The sequence below is a fragment of the Macrotis lagotis genome, chromosome X, assembly GCF_037893015.1.
Source record: "Macrotis lagotis isolate mMagLag1 chromosome X, bilby.v1.9.chrom.fasta, whole genome shotgun sequence".
Taxonomy (NCBI): domain Eukaryota; kingdom Metazoa; phylum Chordata; class Mammalia; order Peramelemorphia; family Peramelidae; genus Macrotis; species Macrotis lagotis.
In genome coordinates, this window is record NC_133666.1 from 672,748,447 (window position 1) to 672,771,441 (window position 22,995).

The 22,995-nt window shown below is 42.2% G+C and overlaps 2 protein-coding genes across 3 annotated transcripts in view; one reads left to right on the forward strand and one right to left on the reverse strand.

Annotated features, from left to right (window-relative positions):
• Positions 1-1,728: 1,728 nt before the first annotated feature.
• Positions 1,729-22,995, reverse strand: part of TMEM116 (transmembrane protein 116) — a 71,394-nt gene continuing 50,127 nt past the window's right edge. The window contains exons 6-11 of one of the 2 annotated variants that reach the window (XM_074205757.1): positions 22,514-22,557; positions 21,988-22,071; positions 19,183-19,321; positions 16,305-16,449; positions 14,877-14,950; positions 1,729-12,856 (exon numbers count right to left, since the gene is read on the reverse strand). In XM_074205757.1, the coding sequence (XP_074061858.1) occupies positions 12,650-12,856; positions 14,877-14,950; positions 16,305-16,449; positions 19,183-19,321; positions 21,988-22,071; positions 22,514-22,557 (693 nt within the window). In that variant the 3' untranslated portion in view covers positions 1,729-12,649. The remainder of the gene's footprint in view (positions 12,857-14,876; positions 14,951-16,304; positions 16,450-19,182; positions 19,322-21,987; positions 22,072-22,513; positions 22,558-22,995) is intronic. The other variant, XM_074205756.1, reaches the window with a different exon arrangement.
• Positions 6,829-9,667, forward strand: LOC141501615 (disintegrin and metalloproteinase domain-containing protein 1-like). Its single transcript, XM_074205755.1, has one exon. The coding sequence runs from the start codon at positions 7,264-7,266 to the stop codon at positions 9,454-9,456; it is 2,193 nt and encodes a 730-aa protein (XP_074061856.1). The 5' UTR covers positions 6,829-7,263; the 3' UTR covers positions 9,457-9,667.

Sequence of the window (22,995 nt, forward strand, 5' to 3'; positions counted from 1 at the left end):
CAAAAAAGAACTCCTTAAAAAGTAGAATTGGAAACATGAAAAAGGAGATAAAAGTTCACTGAAGTAAATAATTCCTTAAAAATTTGAATTGGGCAACCGGAAGCTACTTGCTCCATTAGATATCAAGAAACTATAATAAAATTGAATCAAAGAATGAAAGAATAGAAGAAACTGAATATTTCATTGGGAAAACAAGTGACCTGAAAGGTAGGTTGAGGAAGAGAAAATATAAGAATTATTGAACTACTTAAAAACTATGATACAAAAAGTTTAGATATCATATTTTAAGAAATTATCAAAGAAAATTCCCCTGATATCCTAGAATAAGGGTATAAAATAGAAATTAGAAGAGTCCACTGATCACTTTCTCAGAACCAAATGCAGAAAAGCAAATATATTGAATGCATCCTTTTCAAATCATAATGCAGTAATAATTACATTCCATAAAGGACTGTGGAAACAAATTAAAAATAATTATAAATTAAATTGACATAATTGTTAATAAATTGTAAATTTATTACATATAATATATATATATTTAAGTATAAATTGTAAATAAATCCCACTGGTCATAGCATTTGATTTTTAAGGGAATTCATTATGACTTGTTCAATTTCTTTTTTTCTTATTTTCTAAGATTCTATTTCCTTTTCTGTTAATCTTCAAAATCCTATCTTAGAAAATAAGAAATAGAACAACTCATAAATGAATTCCCTTAAAAAAAAAATCTCCAAGACCTTAAATCCTTTTTTTTTGTTTGTTTGTTTTTTTGCAAGGCAATGGGGTTAAGTGATTTCCCCAAGGCCACACAGCTAGGTAATTATTAAGTGTCTGAGGCCGGATTTGAACTCAGGTACTCCTGACTCCAGGGCCGGTGCTCTATCCACTGTGCCACCTAGCCACCACCATGAATCCTAATAATATATGTTATTTTAAAAGCTGGGCAAATAAGTCCTACCAAATTCTTTTCATGACATAAATATGATGCTGATATCTAAACAAGAACAACAAAACCAAGGAAAGAAAACTATAGACCAACTTTCCTAAAGAATACTGATGCAAAAATTTGAAATACAATTCTAGCAATGGGATCACAGCAACAGAACACAAAGATCATAGGCTATGACCAGTAAGATTTATGCCAAGAATGAAGAGCTATTTCAATATTAAGAACACATCAGCATAATTGTCTATATCAATAACAAAACCAATAAAAATCATTTAATTATCTCAAAAGATACAGAAAAAAAGGTTTTTTTTTTTTGTTTTGGGTTTTTTTTTAGGTTTTTGCAAGGCAAATGGGGTTAAGTAGCTTGCCCAAGGCCACACAGCTAGGTAATTATTAAGTGTCTTAGACCAGATTTGAACCCAGGTAGTACTCCTGACTCCAAGGCCGGTGCTTTATCCACTACACCACCTAGCTGCCCAGAAAAAAGGTTTTGACAAAATACAACATTCAATCCTATTAAAAAGAAAGAACGGAAATAAATGAGAATTTCTTTACAATGATAAGTATTATTTAAAGGCAACTAGTATTATCTATGGTGGAGATAAGCTAAAAGTTTTTCCAGTAGGATCAGGGGAGAAATAAGGATGTATATTATCAACACTTTTATTCAATATTATACTAGAAAAGTTGGTTATAGTAATAAGAGAAGAAAAAGAAATTGAAGGAATTAGAATATGAAGAGAGGAAACAAACTATCAATGATATGGTAGCATATTTAGAAAATCTTAGAGAATAAACTTAAAAACTAGTTGAATTAACAACTTTAGCAAAGTCATAGGATATAAAATAAACCCACATAAACCAGCAGCATCTCTACATATTATCAGCAAAATCTGATAGGAAGAGGTAGAAAGAGAAATTCCATTTAAAATAACTGTAGCCAATATAAAATACTTGAGAGTCTAACTGCCAAGACAAACTCAGGAACAATATGAAGAGAATTTCAAAATGCTTCACACAAATGAAGTCAGATCTAAATAATTAGAGAAATAGTTGTTGCTCATGGTTAGGTTGAGCCAATATAACGAAAAATGATTATTCTAATCAAACTTATTTACTTATTCACTGCTGTTTCAATCAAGCTACCAAAAATTATTTTATAGAGCTAGAAAAAATAATAACAAAATTCATCTGGAAGAACAAAAAGGTCAAGAATATTAAGGGGGAAAATGAAAAAAAGTGAAGGAAGATTGTCAAATAAGATACCAGATTTCAAACTATAAATACTAAGCAGTAATCACAAAATAATGGCATACTAAGAAATAGTGTGGTGATCAGTGGAATCGATTAGGGTGACACAAAATAATTTGATAAGCCTAAAGAACCCAGCTTTTGGGGCAAGAACCCACTATCTGACAAAAAATGCTGGGAAAACTGGAAAGCAATTGACAGAAATTAGATATATACCCAATAACTAAATGGATTTAGACATAAAGAGTGATTCCATAAACAAATTAGGAGAGTATGGAGTTGACTTGTCAGATCTATGGATAAATGAAGAATTTAGGACCAAAAAAGAGAAAGCATTATGAGATGTAAAATAAATTATTTTGAATACATTAAATTAATAAGGTTTGGGGGTAGCTAGGCAATGCAATAGATAGAGCACCAGCCTGGTGTCAAGAGGAGTTCAAATCTGACCTCAGACACTTAATAATTACCTAGCTGTGTGACCCTGGGCAAGTCACTTAATCCTATTGCCTTGCCCCTTCCCCCCCCCAAAAATAAAAAAATTAAAGTGAATAGAAACATACTATTTACATTTTTTTAAAAAAATTAATAAGGTTTGGCAGAAACAAATGTAATGCCACCAAGATTAGAAAGAAAACAGGAAATTGGGGGGGGGCATTTTAGAGAAACTTTCTCTGATAAAGATCTCATTTCTCAACTATTTAGAAAATTAAATTCACAGGAATATGAGTCATTCCATATTCAATAAATAGTCAAATGATATGAACTGACAGTTATCAGAAGATGAAATCAAAGCTATCTCTAGTCATATGAAAAAATACTCTACTGATTAGAGGAATGATAATTTAAAAAACTGAGGCACCACCTCACACCTACCAAATTGGCTAATGTGACAGAAAGAGGAAATGACAAATATTGGAGGGGATGTAGGAAAATTGGGACACCAATGCATTGTTGGAGTTGTGAACCAATACGGTTACTCTAGAGAGTAATTTGAAACTATGTCCAAAGGGGTATCAAACTATGCTCATCCTTTGATCCAGTATAGGTCTGTAATCCAAAGAGATCAAAGAAAAAAGAAAAGGTCCTATATGTTTTGTTTTGGCAAATAATTGAAATAATTGAAAATTTTAGGGGATGCCCATTAACTGGGGTATATGATTGCCATGGAATGCTATTATGAAATAAGAAATGATGAGCAGGATGATTTCAGAAAAAACTGGAAGAGACTTACATGAATTGATACAAAGTAAAGTGAGCAGAACCAGAATTAAGTCTACACAGTAACAGCATTATTATGTAACAATCAACTATGAATGATTTAGCAACTTGCAGCAATGCATTAATCCAAGGTAATTCCAAAAGAATTAAAATGATAAATAAAAATGATAAATTGTATTAGCCCTGAGAGAAATCAAGTCTGAATCCATTTTTTTTAAACTTTATTTTTCTCTGTTGTTGTTGAGTTGTTTTTGGTTTTTGTTTGATTTTTGCAAGACAAAAGGGGCTTAAGTGACTTGCCCAAGGTCACACAGCTAGGTCATTATTTAGTCTCCTGACTCCAGGGTCAGTGCTCCAGTTGTGTTTTTTTTAGTTGTTGTTGTGCACATGTTTAATCTATAATAAATTGATTGCCTTCTCAAGGAGGAGGTATAGGAGGGATGGAGAGAGAGAATTTGGATCTCAACTTTTTAAAAAATATATTAAAAATCGTTTCGACATGCAAGTGGAAAAATGTAATTTTTTTAAAAAGTAGTCAGCAAATTGGTTTAATTTTAAAAACTGCAAAACATATCATTCTCTTAAATAAAAATAAAATGAGATAGTAATAGCTATAATTATGCGATCACATTTGATTCTCACAAGAACCTTGTAAAGTCAAGTGTTACCATCACCCCTCATTTTACAGATGAGGAAATAGAATCTGGGAGAGTGACTTGCCCAGAGTCACAGAACCAGTAAGAGTCTGAAGAAGGATTTGATTTTGGATCTTCCTGATTCTGTCCACTATCTAATTAGCTACCTAGATAATACTTTGTACTGTGGCCAAAATACCCATACTACACAATAGCAAAGGAAAATGTTTTTCTTGAATTAAAACATAAAGTTTTCTCTCAAGAGTTATCAAATAATATTTGTGGGATATGGGATTATGTATATTTCATGCTTGGGAAAAATTGCATGTGGCAAATTCAAAGAAATAATTCTATGAAGCCAATAGGCCTGGAGTCAGGAGGATCTGAGTTCAAATCCAGCCTCAGACCTTATCAGTATGAAGGCAAGTCAATTCACTCTATTTTGCCTCAGTTTCCTCATCTATAAAATGATTTGGAGAAGGAAATGGCAAACTACTCCAGTACTTTGCCAAGAAAACACCAAATAGGATCACCAAAAGTCACCATGATGGAAAATGACTGAATAACAACAAAAAAAGGAAATATGGATGCCCACCATCTAGGGAAAGACTGACTGAACAAACTGGTGCATGGGTGCAACTGAGTCATGATCCAGAGGAAAAACTACTAGATTTGGAGTCAGAGGACCTAGGATGACTTTGAATAAGTCACTTAATTTCATCAGTAAAATGAGGCATTGAACTTTCTGCCAGTTTTAAATCTAGAACCTATAATTATTGCTCTGTCAGAAATGAAACTATGAAGAATTCATAGAAACTTTCTATAAACTGATGCAAAGGGGAGAAAACAGAAACAAGAAAACAGGGTATATATAATGATGACAGAGAATGTAAATGAAAACTGAGATAGCTGAACTAGATTAATTACAGGGACCAATTCTGGATCCTGATGATAAAAGATTCATTTTCCATAAAAGCGTGTGTGTGTGTGTGTGTGTGTGTGTGTGTGTGTGAGAGAGAGAGAGAGAGAGAGAGAGAGAGAGAGAGAGAGAGAGAGAGAGAGAGAGAGAATGATAATGGAACTATTTAGCTTTTTATCTTGAAACAAATATTGTCTATTTTACAAATATAGCATAAAGAACCTGGGGGACCTAAGCCCAATTTCCATTTCCATTGTTGAATTGATCCCTAGAGAGATGGTTATTCTTCCCCTTCAGGATTTTTGGAGGAAGTAAGGATGATTTAATTTCTTCCAAGTGTGATTGTCTTATGTGATTTTCCCAATGAGATTTCCATGTGATGGTTTCCATTCTAGAGTATTCTCTCCAATATCATTCAGTAATTATTTAGTATCTCTCCAGTTCATTGGCTAACCCAGTGAATAGTGACTTTGTTCATCAATTCTACTCTAATAGCTATTATATTTGCTGAGAAGACCGAGCAAGAGCAGAGGCACTAGAAACATTTTCTCCAACACCATGCACATGCCCCTCTCTACTATGTGGGTCCCTGGGGAGAGGGGTCTCATTTCAGAATGGAATTCAGAATGGATTCATAGAGTCCAGTCTTTGCTCATGGTGAACCCTTTACTGGACTTCTCCCTTGGGTTACTCCTTGGAGCAGCTGTTCAACCATCAGCAAGCTCCGGTATGGATTCCAGTTCCTGGACCTTTCAGAATTTCACAAGGCCAGGTAACACAGTGAAGAAGATACAGACAGGAAGACAGATGCCTCTGTAGGAGGCCAGGTCCTCACCAGCTTCATGGTGACTCTCGGCGAGAGAGGAGCCAAAGTCATTCCCCCTTCAGAGGACCACAAGAAGTTCATCCTTCTGTATTCTACAGCATAGTCAAGGAGGAAAGGGGAAAGGTTGAGTCCCTGGGCTGTTTTGTATGAGCAGTTCTGACACAGTGACCAATCAAAAAGTCTCCTCTTGGGGGTAGCTAGGTGGCGCAGTGAATAGAGCACCGGCCCTGGAGTCAGCAGGGGATGAGTTCAAATCTGGACTCAGACACTTAATAATGACCTAGCTGTGTGGTCTTGAGCAAGTCACTTAACCCTACTGCCTTGCAAAAAAAAAGTCTCCCCACAGAGTCAGGGGAAACAGAATACCTGCACTTGCTCTGAAGTGGAGAGCAGGGCTCCCCATTGATGCTTGCCTGGAAACAGAACCTGCAGAAAGGACGTGGGGCATTGCAGCAGGCAGAGCACACTGCACATGCTCTCATTGGTCAATCTCTCATTAGATAGTCAAGAAGCACATATTAAGCACCTATTATGTGCCAATCAGAAAGCACTTATCCAGTGCCTACAGCAGCCAAGAAGCATTTATAAAGCACCTACTCTCCGCCAGCCAATAAGCCCTTATTAAGTATCTCCTATGCGCCGGCCAATAACATTTAGTAAGCACCTACTGTGCACCAGCCGCCATGCTAAGTGTTGGGAGACAAGCAAGGCGTGCTTTCTGGAGTCTTTCCCAGCTCTTGGTCTGGAACAGAGTCAGAGGGGCAGAGGAGAGAGTGGGAGAGGGAGGCAGTCATTTCCTTGCTTTGAAGCCCATAGCATGTGGCCAGCCAGCTCTGGTTTAAACAAGGTCCAAGGTCATTAGTCCATCGATGGTCCAGAGAGGAGGCCATGAGCCCGAGACAGAAACATAATGGATCAGGGAATAGTCTTACTTTAGGAAATAGAGCAGAGCACTGGGTCCCACCCACACAGACCTGTGGCCCCCCCCTCCTCTGGAACTCTTGGATTCAAAGCCAGCAGAGTAACGGATGGCTAAGGGTTGGGGGAGGGGTTTTCCATGGTTCCCAGGGATGTGGAGAGGATGAGGCCCATCCCTTGATTAGGGTGCTGTGGTAAGACCCCCCACTGTAAGGACAAAAAGACCTCATTCAGGGAAGAGATCCCCAAAGCCCTGGGGCTGCTGTTACCATGGAAATATCACAAAATCAGACCCTATCATAGGGGTTCTCTGGGCAGGGTAAGAGGCAACTTCTCTGCAGGAAGATTGTAGAGATTGGGTGGGGAGGGTGAGATAGGACTACATCACCCATAGGACCAGGGGCTGGTCCTCTGGGGCGGAAGGACATCACTAACTGCTTCTTTCACATCGTATCTGTGGCTGTGTCTCCAAGTATGCTCCCTCCTAGAGAGTTAAGGGGCCATGGATGAATAGGAGACAGAGTTTCCATCCAGGGCTCCCCAGATGGAAAGTTTGGGGTTCGGATCCACTCTGGTCCATGGCAAGTTGGGGGTTTTCTTGCTGTTGATGGAGGTCTTCCTTCCAGACATGCTCTGCATTCAGAAATCAGTGTATTTTTCTTTCTATGAAATCATCATCCCCAGGAGTCTGATGAGTTGGAGAAGAAAAATCCATCCAGAGAAGCTGTACTACTCCTTCCATATGAAAGGGAGATGGCACGTCATTAGCCTGAAGCAGAAAAGAGGGCTCTCTGTCCAGAATTTCCCCGTCTATACCTACTCCAGTGGGATCCCAGGTCTGGACATGCCTTTTATCCAAGATGATTGCTACTATGATGGGTACCTCGTGGGTGACCAGGGGTCATTTGCATCCATCAGCACCTGCTCAGGGCTCAAGGGCATCCTAATCATCCAGACCATTGCCTTTGGCATCCTACCAGTCAAATCCTCCAAAAAATTTGAACATGCTGTGTATCGTTTGTCTAAGGTATCACGTGATGTCTGTGGGGTCAAGGAAAGGGAAAGTTGGGTGAGCAGTAAAGGCCTCAACCCAATGGAACTCTCCTCAACACACTTCCCCTATGCCTGGTCACACACCAAGTACTTGGAGGTCTTCCTAGTGGTGGACAACAGGCGGTTCCAGATGTGGGACAGCAATGTGACCACGACCACTCAGACCCTCTTGGACGTCCTTGCCTTGGTCAACCAATACATGATGCAGCTCAAACTGGAAGTAGTGTTGGCTGGGGTGGAGATCTGGTCTGAGAGGGACCTAGTCCAGATCTCGTGGGACCTTCAGGAAACTCTCTATGACTTTAGCCAATGGCAAGCTGCAGAACTCTCCAAAAGGGCCAGGCATGATGTTGCTCACCTGGTCACTGGGCAGGATCTTGGGAGCCACCAAGGTCAGGCTTTTGTGGGGAGCCTCTGCACCTCTGGGAACACGACGGGGGTGGAGGTCTTCCATCATGAAGATGTGCCTCGGTTTGCGGCCCTCCTGGCCCATGAGCTGAGCCATAACTTGGGTCTAAGGCACGATCATCCAGGCTGCACCTGTGCCACCTTGCCCCCCTGTTCAATGCACAGTTCTGTTCCCCTGGAGGGGAGCTTCAGCAACTGTAGTGTGGAAAACTTCTATGAGATGCTGGCCAGGAACCAAGGCAGCTGCCTATTCAACAAGCCCGAGCCCAGGAGCCCATTTGGAAAGCAGTACTGCGGCAACAGGCTTGTGGAGGAAGGGGAAGAATGCGACTGTGGAAATGTCCTAGAGTGTCAAAAAGACCCATGCTGCCTGCCCTCGTGTCAACTGAAACCAGGCTCTGACTGTGCTTTTGGGTCGTGCTGTAGAAAATGCAGGTTTACAAAAGCAACCACGCTCTGTCGTCCCAGCATGGATGAGTGTGACCTTCCCGAATACTGTAATGGCACCTCCATGTGGTGCCAGCCCGACACCTACAAACAAGATGGCACCCCATGCCAGGTAGAAGGTTACTGCTACCAGGGGCGGTGTAGGAGCCTGGAGAAACAGTGTGTGGAGGTGTTTGGTGAGGGCTCCAGAGCCGCCCCAGCCCACTGCTATCTCATGAACACCAAGGGGGACCGGTTTGGGAACTGTGGCAGCAAGTGGCAAGGGTCAGTCAAGGTCTTTGTGAAGTGCCAACCCAAGGACATCATGTGTGGGAGCTTATACTGTGAGAACGTCCAGAGGCTTCCCCATATAAAGAGCCACCATGCTCTCATCCAGTTCCTCGTGGAAGATGGGTGGTGTTGGGGGGCAGATCTTCACAATGCCCCAGATGTCCCCAATGGTGGCTTGGTGAAGGATGGCACCTCATGTGGCCCCCAGAAGATCTGTATCAACCAGTCGTGCCTGGATATCAAGACCATGCTCCACTATAACTGTGAAGTGATCAAATGTCACGAGAGGGGGGTCTGCAACAACTTCAAAAACTGTCACTGTGACTTTGGCTATGACCCGCCCACATGTGAACTCCCAGGCCAAGGCGGCAGCCTGGACAGTGGTCCCACCCCCCAGGTCAGGGTCACGTACCAGAAGCTCTCTCCCGGGCTCTGGTTCCTGATGATCATTGCCTTGATGATCATATCCATTACCTTTTTGGGGATTTGTTTGTATTGCAAGATAGAGGAGGCCCAGGTCAAAGAGCTGGATAGTTCAATGGGCAGAGAGGTTGGATAGGCATGAGCCCCAGGGCTTCATAGGGCCCCTTCCTTTCTAGAAGAGCTTGCAAGAATCCAGGAGCGGTCAAGGCCACCCACCCGCAGCCTCCAACCTCTCCCCGAGGAACCAGGTTCTACTAAGAAGATAGTAATGCTTCCAATTTCTTTTGTAATTAAAAATGAATGAATATCACTTCCACCAAAATCCTATTCAGACCATGGGGGTAGAGGCGACTGACAGGGTTTTCAATTCAATTCAGACCTTTAGCTAGGTGGTCCACGACTGGGTCTGGAGGCTAGAAGTTCAGTTCAGTTCTTCATGGGCCCATTTGGGTTTGTTTGCTTTTTATTGCAAAGATGCTGGAATGGTTGGTCATTTCCTTTTCCAGCTCATTTGACAGATGAGGAAACTGAGGCAAACAGGGTGCAGTGACTTGTTCAGGATCGCACAGCTAGTAAATGTCTGAGGTCAGATTTGAATGCAGAAAGAAGAGTCTTCCTGCTCTCGACCTAGCTTCCCACTGGAGTCAGAAAAAAACCTGAATTCAAATCCTGCCTCAGAGATTCACTGGCCGCATGACCCTGAACGAGTCACTTTAACCTCTGTCTTCATTGCTTTCCTTATCTGCAAAATAGAGATAGCGTTGCCTCTTAGTTCATAGGCTCATTTAGAGTATAAACAGAGAGATTAGTAAAATACTGTACAAACCTTAAAACACCATATAAACATTAGCTTTTATTATTATTTATTCACCTATTTGAAGACAAGGGAATAGTATTCTAATCCACAAGCATTTATCAGGCACTTTCTGTGTTCTGGCTAAGGTCTTTCTAGAGCACCGGAATCCAAGGACTGAGATCCCATCTAGGACCCTACTTGCTGCAGTTTCCTTCTCTGTAAAATGAGGAGATTGAACCAGGTGGCCTGGTCTGTGGATAGATTTCAGGGAGAAGAAGGGGACATGTGACTTTGGATGGGGGTGGGATGGCATAAAAATGGCATCTATATCTTTCCTAACTTCTAACTGAATTCTAGCATTGCCTTTAATTTTTTTGGGGGGGGGCAGGGGGCAAGGCAAAGGGGTTGAGTAACTTGCCCAAGGTCACACAGCTAGTATACATCATGTGTCTAAATCTGGATTTGAATTCAGGTCCTCCTGACCGCAGGGCCAGTGTTCTATCTGCTGTGCCACCTAGCTATTCTCATTTGTCTTTAATTTTTTAAAAATTTGGCTCTGAGAAGGGATCCAAGAGATGCGACGGGCTGCCCCACACTGTGGGATGGATACAGAGATGAAGCGGAAACGATCCCTGAACGCAAGGGGAAGTCAGGACAAAACAGAGACAGGGTCCACACAGAGCGAGAGTCAGTGCCGTAGAGTGGACAGAGAGGATGGGCCAGACCCACATCCAGCCTTGTCATCATAGTGAGCCACTCAGGAGGCACAGCTACTTTGCTTCAATCAACAAACATTCACTTAGCACCTACTATGTGCCAGCCCTATGCCCATGGTCAAAATTTACTTAGCATCTGTTATGTGGCAGCACTATGCTCACAATCAAAAACATTTATTTAGCACCCACTATGTGCCAGCACTATGCCCAGGGTCAAAAACACTTATTTAGCACCTATTATGGGCCAGCACTATGCTGTCGACAGACATTATTAAGCACCCACTATGTGCTGGCACTATGCTCACAGCCAACAAATATTTATTTAGCACCTACTATGTGCCGGCACTGTGCTCACAGTCAAAAACATTTCTTTACCGCCCACTATGTACTAGCACTATGCTAACAGTCAACAGACATTTATTAAGCACCTACTATGTACCACCACTAAGCTCACAGTCAAAAATATTTATTTAGCATCTACTAAGTGCCAACACTATGCTAACATTCAATAAACAACTGGGCTCCACCTTTCAGGCCAATCTTTAATAATAGACAGTTGGTAGAGGAGGGTCAAATGTAAAGACGGCCAGTTCTGAAGTGGAAGGGTCTGGGGTTTTCTTTCCCATCTCTGAGATTTAACAATTAGGTCACCTTGGGCAAGTCATGTCTCCTCCCTCAGTTTCTTCATCTGTAAGGTGAGGAGATTGAAATCCATGGCTTCTGGGGTCCCTTGCAGCCCAGGTCTCTGAAATGATAGACCAACCTGCCTGGATTTCCACACTGGAAGTTCCCTAGCCTCGAGGGCAAAATCCAAAAACACCTCCTTCTTTCAGGAGTGGGGGAAAGAGCAAGAGAGATGGGGATGGAGAGGGGAGATGAGCCAGTGCCTGGTAGAGGAGGGGTCCTAGAAGTGATGGTGGTCTATAGCACAGGAGGGACATTAGGGAAGGATATATAGATCTGGGAGCCATCTGGATTATTCAATCATTTTTTTTTTTTTTTTTTTTTAGTTTTTAGTTTTTGCAAAGCATTGGGATTAAGTGATTTGCCCAAGGCCACACAGCTAGGAAATTGTTAAGTGTCTGAGTTCAAATTTGAACTCAGGTCCTCCTGACTCCAGGGCCGGTGCTCTATCCACTGCGCCACCTAGCTGCCTCCCATGTGCTGATTTTGAGAGACTGGTCAAACCTCAGAAGAGAGTGAATAAGAAAATAGAAGAATACTCGATAGCCCTTATTTCCAGAAAAAGTTGAGGTTGGGGTCAATCTTGACCTTCTTTGTTTTTTCCAGAGCTTCCTGACTAACCCCCCCCCCCAAAAAAAGGGCAAAGGAATTCAAGTTTTTGTTGTGGTCACTCTCAGACAAGGTGTTAGAGGAAGTAAATGTTTATTCCTCCTCACATCCAAGAATAACATTTATAAATAATCATCTGGGGGTTTATTGTTTCCAAAAGAGAGTCCCACAATTCTGAACCTTCCTGAGATAATAATAGCCATTCCTGGAGTTGAGGGTGGGCTCATTTCCTTGAACTGAGATCTTTACAAGTAGAAATGAATGGTGACAGAAGGGGGGATATAACTGAGAAGAGATTCTACCAACCGATAACAAACCAAAGTCACTATTTTCTAGCCTTCAAAAGTAATAATCCTCTGAAGTCTGAAATGCTTGGAGGACTGGAAAGGGAGGACAAAGACCAGGGATAACCAGCGGTCCAAGCAGTTCCTAGTGGCAGGATCCCAGGGCGGTCCTCACCATCACTGCACCAGGGTACAGTTCTGCAGTGTCCCTGCCTTGGTGGCCCCAGTTCCTCCCAAGTTTCAGAGGACAGTGGAAGCAGCAGCTGCTGGCGTAGGTCTAGACTGTAGGGCAGCTAGACCACCAGTGTAAAACCTTTTCTGGGAGCGTAGCAGGGGAGTCTGGGTGTCCGCGTCCCTCCGGGCCTCCCTCCTGAGTCTGTGGAATCTGTGCTGTGTCCAACCGTAGACCCCACAGTTGAGCAGACCTTGAGATGCTGCTGTAAGAGCCTAGAGGAAAACAGAGAGATAATGATGTCCACTTTGCAGTCTCCCAGAAGGACCCCCTGCCCAAGAGGACCATTCTGTTCTCAGCCACCCATCAGCCTTTGCCTTTTTCTTCTTAGAAACATAACAACGATGTCTTACTCTTGGGGCAAAGAGATGAGAGTGGAAGTCTCATAGGGGGTGACTAGCAAAGAGGGAAAGAAAACTTGACTTGGGATACCTCAAGATTTCTATTGCTGAATGACTGGTCACTGCTGAAGGGGCAGGGGGAAGGGAGCCAGGGGAAGGAGGTACACCTTCCCAGGAGGACATACACCTCAAAATAATGCTGTTGAGGCCTTCTAAATTTCAGCATCCAGTAGCCCAGATTCTGGCTGCCCTACCTTGTTACAGGTCTTACATTTCTTCAAACTCAACTCCCTGAGCCCCAGCATCAAGTTTCCCTGTCCTAAGTCACAGAGGACACAGATACCAGGACACTTGGTCAAAGAAAGACAGGGGACTGACCTCTCATCCCAAGCTTCAGAAGTTTGAAAGAGTTTGTTTAAATAGGGTTTGTCAATTTGTTGATGATTTCTTAGCTCTCTCGGTACCAGTCCAAATCTTCACAGCAGAAAGATGGGGCTAGAGGACCAGCTGCACAACCAGGAGGAGCTTGGGCTCAAGTCTTGCCCTCACATACCAGCTGGGACCCTGGATAAGATAGCACCTTCCCATTTTTCCATTTCCTCTTCTATAAAATGACAGATGGACTAGGAGATCCCTAAGGTCCCTTCCATCCCTGAATCTATGATGCTGTGGTTTTTCTTAAGTCAAATCTTTCAGTCAGACCATATTACCTAAAAGCAGAACACCGCCTTCAAACTTCCCAGAACTTAAATTCCTCCCAAATATTATCCTTTCTCCTCACCAAAAATAATTATATGACTTTCTACTTAAGTTTCATGAGAATACAGCCTAGAGTTTTTGTTTTCATTATATACACTCCACTCCGTTCACTTTTTAAAAAAAATTTAGGTTTGGACTGTGATTCCATTAGTAGTTTTTGGAATCCTGAGTCCCAACTTGTAATTTCATTAGTATTTTAAAATTTTCATCTTTTGGAGTTCATTTTTGTGATTTCATTGATATTTTTTTGAATTCTTTCTTTAGGGCCCAGACATATGATTTCATTAGTATTTTTTTATTTGTCTTTTGGAGTTCATTTTTGTGATTTCATTGATATTTTTTTGAATTCTTTCTTTAGGGCCCAGACATATGATTTCATTAGTATTTTTTTATTTGTCTTTTGGAGTTCATTTTTGGGATTTCATTGATATTTTTTTGAATTCTTTCTTTAGGGCCCAGACATATGATTTCATTAGTATTTTTTTATTTGTCTTTTGGAGTTCATTTTTGGGATTTCATTGATATTTTTTTGAATTCTTTCTTTAGGGCCCAGACATATGATTTCATTAGTGTTTTTTTATTTGTCTTTTGGAGTTCATTTTTGGGATTTCATTGATATTTTTTTGAATTCTTTCTTCAGGGCCCAGACGTATGATTTCATTAGTATTTTTTTTATTTGGCTTTTGGAGTTCATTTTTAGGCTTTCATTGATATTTTTTTGAATTCTTCGTCTAGGGTCCAGACTTGTGATTTCGTTGTCATTGGAAACTCCAGGTGTAAAAGTTCTTTATATTAATGCAAATCAGCTGTTTATAGTCTTAGAAAGTTACCTGGGTCCCTGAGAAATTTAATGATTTGCCCAAGGTCATCTAGTTAGAATATGTCAGAGATAGGATTTGAACTCAAATCCTCCCGATTTCAAAGTTGACCTTCTCTTTACCAGATCAACCAATGAAGCCAAGTGGAGTCCTGCTCTCTCTAGGATATATTCTCATTTGTTAGGGTGACAATCTTGCTTGGGCTTAGCCAGTAGGAAATACTTATTTCTATGGACTGAAAATGTAGGAGGTCAGAGGTCAAATGAAGAAGGGTGGGGGCAGAGGTCAAGGACAAAGTTGAAGCAAGAATGGGTTACCTGGAGAACATAGAGGGCCATGTGCAGTTGGATGCTCTCTGGCTTGGTCAGCTTTATGATCACCAAGATGATAGCTGTAAATATAGAAGGTGGACTTAGACATGGGATCACATCTTTAAGTATTTAAAGGTTAATAATTGTTTAGAAAAGGCATAGTTCCCAGAGAGCAACTGGAAACCATCAGTAGAAATCCTTGAAAACAAATTCAGGTTTAATGTTGGGAAAGCTTCCTGAGAATGAGAGCCATGCCCAAATGAAATAAACCTCCTCAGAAAGGAATGGCTTCCTCTCATTCTTATTCCAAGTCTTTTTTTTTTAGGTTTTTTTTCTTTTGCAAGGCAAATGGGGTTAAGTGGCTTGGCCAAGGCCACACAGCTAGGTAATTATTAAGTGTCTGAGACTGGATTTGAACCCAGGTACTCCTGACTCTAAGGCCGGTGCTTTATCCACTACGCCACCTAGCCGCCCCTTATTCCAAGTCTTCAAACAAAGACTGGAATGTCTTTTGTCAGAGATTAGAAATAGAAATCTGGTTCAGGGAGATATTAGACTAGCTGACCACCAAGAACTTTTCCATTCCGATAATTCTGATTTCTGGTAAGTCTCCATGGCCTCCCTCTTCCGCCAAAGCATAAAAGCGTGAGCCAGGGAATCACTGGAAATGCACTGGGAGCTTCATGGACACGTAGCCTCAAGTCTGAAGAAACAAAGAACCTGCCCAGACCCTTGTTTGTGTCTCCCTTTCTGATGGATTTCTTTGGAGTTTGGGCTTTAATAATAGATGGATTTGCTGTAGGAAGATACTGTTCTCTCCATCGAGGTTTACAAAGCAAAGTTGGATATTGAATTGTTGGGGAGTCAGAGATTTAGGTTTAGAGATGGAAAACAAAGATCTTTTTACAGCGGAGGAAACAGGCTCACAGAGATAACATGATTCACCCAAAATCACAGAGCTAGGTTCTGGATCCAGTGGTTTTTCCTTCTGTAGCACAGCTTCGGTTTCTCTTAAAAGGGGGCAAGTACTCAGCAAAAGAAAATAGTGGAGTGGGTAGAGAAATCCAGTGCAGATAAAGGGCAGGTTCCCAAAGCTCTGGTCCTAGAGTCAGGAAAACTCATTTTCCTGAGTTCAACTCTAGTCTCAGATACTTCCTAGCTGTGTGACTCTGAGCAAGTCACTTAACCCTATTTGCCTCAGTTTCCTCATATGTAAAAGGAACTGGAGAAGGAATTGGCAAACCCCTCCAGTAGCTCTGCCAAGAAAACCCCAAATGGGGTCACAGAGAGTCAGACACGACTGAAACAACTAAACAACAACAATCAATACAGTTTTCAAGGCAGAGAGACTTTGACCAGCTGGTGCCCCCCCAAAGCCTTTCCTGGGCTTTAATTCCTTCTTTCCCTGGGACTCCTCAACCCTGAGCGGCTCACCTGGACCCCAGCAGCAAAAAAAAGCAGTTGGATAGAAACGCACTTGTTGCTCCACCACACGAATCATGGCCCACTGCTCATCGCCCAAGAAACCAGTGGATTTCACGAACTTCTTATACAGTATCTGGGCCCGGACAAGTAAGGCCTGGAGAGGACAATTAAGAGGAAGGAAGATGGAAGTAATGTGGAGGGTCTTTCCTCTTACTGCACAGAGTTATTGTGGTGTATGAATATAATAGAGTATGATTGTGTTGTAAGAAATGATGAAAGAGATCATTTTAGAGAGACCTAGAAAGACCTGGATGAACAGATGCAGAGTAAAGTGAACAGAACCAGGAGAATTTGTACAATTTATACAGTAACACCAACACCATAAAAACAAACTATTTTGAGACTTATCCACAATTCTGGAAGCTGATGAGAGATGCTTGAAAACAGATCAATCATATACTTTTTATGGACAGGACTAATAAGGGAATTTGTTTTGCCTGATCACATATGTTACATGGGAAGGAGAGAAATTAGATTTTTGTTCATATAAAATTTTTAATTTAATTAAAAAAACTACCAATACAAAATAATGTCCTGACATCTCAAGGCAAACACCAGTAGCTATTATCTCTGAGATCCAATACAATTTTCACTAAAACATTGACTTCTGATCTATCTTTGCAGCCTTTCCCAATCAGTCAGTACGTCAATATGTATCTACTATGTGGTAAGCCATGAATTGGGTTATAGAGATTCAAAGATGAAAATGGAATAGCTCCTGGCCCCAAAATGCCTAAGATGATTTGTATGTAAAAAGAACATAGAATCTATTCAAATTTTGGGAGAGCACAAGCCACTGGGAAACTCAAGTCAGAAGGTGGTCTTTCACTGAGACTTGAAGGAAACTAGAAATTTAAAGAGGGATGGCATTCCAGCTATGCGGTAAAAGCTACATGGCCAATTTCCTTGTAGGAGAAGGGGAGAAATGCAAAATAGGGCTCGGATAGGTACTTGGGGACAGGTTGTAAGGGACCTGAAAGGCCAAACGGTAGTTTAGACTTTACCCCTCAGGGAGTAGGGAGCCACTGTAGCTCCTCACTGGGTGAGGCGGAGATCTCTACCTCAGATCTACACATGGGGAAGATCATTTTAGTGACTGGAGAAGACAGAAACTTGAGTTTGAGTTGAGAGAAACAACTAGAAGGCCACTGCAATCGTCCAGGTGAGAGCTTATGAAAAGCTAAAGAGAGGGGAGAAAAAAGTGCAAAGAAGAGAGATGTTGCAAAGACAGAAGAGAACAGATTAGATATGGGGGGGGGGGGGGTGTGAAGGAGGACAAAGAATCAAAGACAACACCCAGGAAGGGAACTCAGGCGATTGGAAGGGTGTTGGAGTTCTCAACAGAAATAGCTAAATCAGAAAGAAGAGAGAGTTTGGCAGCAAAGATGATGAACGCTCTTCAGACATGTTGAGTTTAAGATGTACAATGAACAGTTGACAACCCAGAGGAGACACTTGTTCAGTCATTTCAATCATGTCTGACTCTCCCTGACCCCATTTGGGATTTTCTTGGCACAGATACTAGAGCAGTTAACCATTTCCTTCTCCAACTCATTTTTACAGATGAGGAAACTGAGACCAACAGGATCAAGTGACTTGCCCAGGGTCACACATTGGTGAGCTATTTTTAAGTTGTGTCCAATTCTTCATGATCCTATTTGGTCTGCCATTTCCTTCTTTTGAACTCAGGAAAATTGTCTTCCTGACTTTACCCCCTGTGCCACCTAATTGCCCCAGAAGAGACTCTAGGACCTCCCTCCCCCCAACATGTGTGTATGTGTATACTGAGAGAAAGGGAGGGAGAGGGACAAGGGGAGAAAGAGGGATTAAGAGACAGAAGGAGAGAGAAAGAGATTAACCTGTGGGACCTAATAAGATCATCAAGAACTATATCGCATAAAGAAAAAAAAGAAAAGAGGCCTCAGAACAGAGCTACAGGGTACATCACAATTAGGGAGCTTTATTCGAATGATCAGAGGAGTGAAAAGGAAGTAGGGTCCAGACTAGAAAGGATGGTATCATGAAAATCCAGAGAGGAGAGAGGATCCATGAGAAGACAGCGTGATCAGTGCTAGCAAATGTTGCTTAGAGGTCAAGAAGGGTGAAGAATGAGAAAATGTCATTAAAATCAGGCAATTAAATAGATCACTGGCAATTTGGTGGAGAATAGCTTCAGTTCAGAAAACAGTCCGGGAGAGAACAGTCGGAGTGGAAGCCAGAATAAGAGGGCAAGTAGAGGAACAAATATAAAGAAGCTTTCTAGGAGTTGGGTTGCAAAAGGGAGGGAAACTATAGGATGACAATTTGGGGGGGTTCTCATTCTGAAGAAGTTTAGGGGTTTTTAAGGTTGAGGTAGACATGCAGTCACCAGAAAAGAGATCCAGAGAGAGATTGGTCGGGGAGAGTATGATGGATGACTCTGGGGGTGACCTGCTGCAAGAGATGGGAAGGATGAGATCAAGTTTATATGTAGAGAGAGCAGTGGTGGATGCCAATGGATTTGGAAATATTGCAAAGGGTGGGGGAAAGCAACTTCATGGAAAATATTCTCAGTTTTCTCCATAAATTATGAATTAAGGCAGCAAGTATAAAAAACTGGATTTAAACCCAGATCTTAAATACAATTCCAGGGCTCTAGCCACAATACCATTCTGCTTCATGACACTGAGGAATCTGAGTTTGAGATCAGAACTTTATCCTTTTTGAGGTGGAACACTCTGAGAAGAGCTTATGCTATGTAAACTATCCCAGATCTTGAGGAGAAGCCTCACCCACCCAGCCCTAGACTGCCAGGCAGTCAGTCCCACAAAGCACGCTGGCACGGTACCACAATAGCGAGGAGACTGAGCAGGAAGCTAGTCAGGAAGATGCTGAGGCTGTAAAAGTAGAGGTTCCTGCAGACCGAGGTGCTGGCAGAGGGCAGGAGTTCAGCCATGGCTGGGGGTATCGAATGCATCAGGAGACACCTAGGATGGGGGAAGGAGTGGAAGTCAGCAGGGTGGAGCCGGGAGACCATAGTCCTAGATGATGATGCCAATGGCTAAGTCACTTGGAGACCCATCTGGATGTCCAGGATGTTTTGGTCATGACTACACACACAACACATGCACACATGAATACATACAACTACACATAAACACAAATCTACACAAATACATACGAATACATTGTCCTGATAGTGATCTATCTCACAGAGCTTTTATGAGCCACTATCTCTAAGGTACATAGCAAAACTTAAATTACTTACTATGTGTATATTAGCTTATTATTAGTGTTGGATTATGGTAACTGGACCTTTGATGTCATTGATGTGGGCAAGCTTTCTGGTCCTGGGAAGGATACTTCATACTTACAGGGAGATATGACTTCTTTTTTTTTTTTTTTTTTTTTTTTTTTTAGGTTTTTTGCAAGGCAAACAGGGTTAAAGTGGCTTGCCCAAGGCCACACAGCTAGGTAATTATTAAGTGTCTGAGACTGGATTTGAACCCAGGTACTCCTGACTCCAAGGCCGGTGCTTTATCCACTACGCCACCTAGCCGCCCGAGATATGACTTCTGATGGGTTGAGAGATTTCTGAGAGAGAGAGAGAGAGAGACAGACAGACAGACAGACAGACAGACACAGAGACACAGACAGAGACAGCAGAAAAAGAGAAAGATAACAGGCAAGGGAAGGTGAGATATAGACTTGGAGACTCCCCTGCTGAACCACAGTGAGATGAGGAAGAGTTGGCATCTTGACAGATACAGTGATTTCTAACATCTGCGCCCCAGAAATTTCTAAAAATGGACTTCTTGGGTGAGGTCATTTTCTCCTTGGGTGGCACTGAGATTTCATCTCTCCCTGGGATCCCTGAGCTCCATCACCTAAATGAATTGATACGGCTTCCCCAATTACTGTTTTACTGCTTGCTTTGATGTCTGCCCAGTATCCGTGATTCTTTTGTGTAATATATATTTGGCAAGAGGGGAAACTAAAGATGAAATTTATAGCTATTGTCCAGATCTGCAAGGAAAATTTCCAGGGAAACTGGTTTTTAATCTGAATCTTCCCCCCTCCTTCAAAAAACAAACAGACAAAAAGATCATGTTCCTAGATTCCAAATATTTGGTGTGTGATCAAGATAGAGGCAGAGATAGATACAAAAACAAAGAGAGACGGAAGAGAAACACAGAGATAGACAGAAACAGAGATATAGATAGAGAGAAAGAGATAGAGAGGGAGGGAGGAGGAAAAGAAGAATGAGGAAGAGAAATGAGTTCCAGTTTAATACCCCTACTGAAGACAGTAGAGTGAGAAAATGAGGATGAGCATCCAGCCACAGCTGTCCTCTTCCTCACATAAAGGGAGAAATCTAGACTCCCTAAAGAGATAGAGTGAAACATTTCTATATCTGTCTCCATATCTCTTATAGGCCTCCGGTCTGTTATATAAATAATTCCCAGATGAGAAGACCTCTGCCAGTTCAGGCTGGCATCTCTCTGACTAGTCTTTTTTAAGGTTTTTGCAAGGCAATGGGGTTAAGTGACTTGCCCAAGGCCACAAAGCTGGGTCATTATTAAGTGTCTGAGGCTGGATTTGAACTCAGGTCCTCCTGACTCCAGGGTCGGTGCCCTACCCACTGTGCCATCTAGTGGCCCTCTGGCTAGTCTTAGACATAGCCCTGAGTGGTTAAGTGATTTGCCAGGGCCAGGATTTGAATCCAGGTCTTCCTGGCTTCGAGGTCCCCACTCAATCCAATATACCACACTGTCTCCACTATCATCATTAATATTATGACTGAGTCCGTCTCTTCTCTAGCCATGATCCACGGCTCACACCCCACAGCCACCATCAAATAATCAATAGGCAATCAACTATCAACTGCTATGAACCAAGAACTAGGGGAGGCCCAGGAGCCTACCATATGCTGGAAATGGGGGTGGGGAGTGGGGCTTGGGGAGGGAATACAGAGACAAAAATCCACCAGTTCCTGCCCTCAAGTAGCTTATGTTCTGCCAGGGAGAGACCAAGTATACAGAAGCAGATAAATGCAACTAAAAACAAAATAATACAAAGAAATTTCAAGAGGCTGGGAAGACTATTTGCTACGGGACATGAGAATGGGAAAAGTTTGACGTAGGAGGTGCTGCCAGGGCTGGGTTTTCAAGGAAAGTGGAGATTCCTTGAGAGACGGAGGAGGGGGTGGTCAGTCCCACTGTGGATAGAGCTCTGGCCCTGGAATCAGAAGGACCTGAGTTCAAATGTGACCTTAGAGATTTACTAGCTGTGTGACTCTGAGTAAGTCACTTTGTCAGGGAGAGAGGAGGAGGAAGAGGAGGAGGGGGGAAGGGGAAGGAAGAGGAAGAAGGTGAAAAAAGGGGAAAGAAGAGGAGGAGGAGGGGAAAGAGGAGGAAAAGGAGGAGGGGAGGGGAGGGGAAGGGAGGGGTGGGGAGGGAGGGAGGGGGAGGAAGAGGAGGAGGAGGAGCGGAGGGGAGATGAAGCACAGAGGCAGAAGAGAATCAATATGGGATCAAGTTTTACTAAAACAGAGAATCCAATATATATATATGACACAAGGTGAATAATATGACACAAGACCAGAAAGATAAAAGAAAAATGAGCAGAGGGAATAGATATGAGCTTTACCTACCTATGACTCTGGCTGAAGTTATGGAAACATTCACTACTGTTTCCCAGACAGAATACAGGGACCATCAGCAGCAGAGGGATTAGACTAAGGAAAAGAGAACGCACAACTCTCAAAAACATAGCCTTTTGTGTACTTTCCTTCCCTCCAAACTCCTCTCCATCTCTCCCCTACAGCACGCACGCACACACACACACACACAGACACACACACACACACACACACACTCTCCAGAGAAGATAAATGCTTTTTTCTTGCCACCATCATTCTCCAAGAACACTGTCATCGCTGTATATTTTGTCTTCCTGTTCCTGCTGATTTCTCTCTGCATCAGTTTCTGAACGTCTTCCCACTCTTCTCTAGATTTATCCCATTCATTATTTCTTACAGCACAATGATAGTCCATTGCATTTGAATGCCATATTGGTTTAGCCATTTCTCATCAGATTCCCCTATTTCTTTGAACATGGTCCGCACGTCTGGAGAATTCAAAGCCTTATAAGAAGAGGAAGAAGAGGCAGACTCTCACCTGGACAATACAACAGCTATCCATCCAACTCTGGAGGTGTAGTCCTGTGGAAAATGTCAAATGTAATCAGTGTCCTAGGACTGGAAACATCAGAAGGTGATAAACACCAACCAGATTCCCTCTTGTCAGTGCATCAGTGCAGGACTTGAGATGCCATAGATTAAGGAAACCAAAGTTAATCCTTAACTTTAAGGAGTTTATAATAAGGAGATCTGAGTTCCTCACCTGTAAAATGATCTGGAGAAGGAAATGGCAAACCCTTTTAATACTTTGGACGAGAAAACTCAAATAGGGTCGCAGAGACTTGAAAAACGACTTAACAACAACAAACAAAAGATAATTAACAAATTAAGAGATGAGGGAGGTTAGTTTTAAAGCAGACTTGAGATCAGTTAAGGAACTTTAAGGGAGGAGATCTCTTTACCAAGGCAAATTGGCGACCAATCTGCAGTTTACAGACATGGAAAGTTGTCTGGGATATA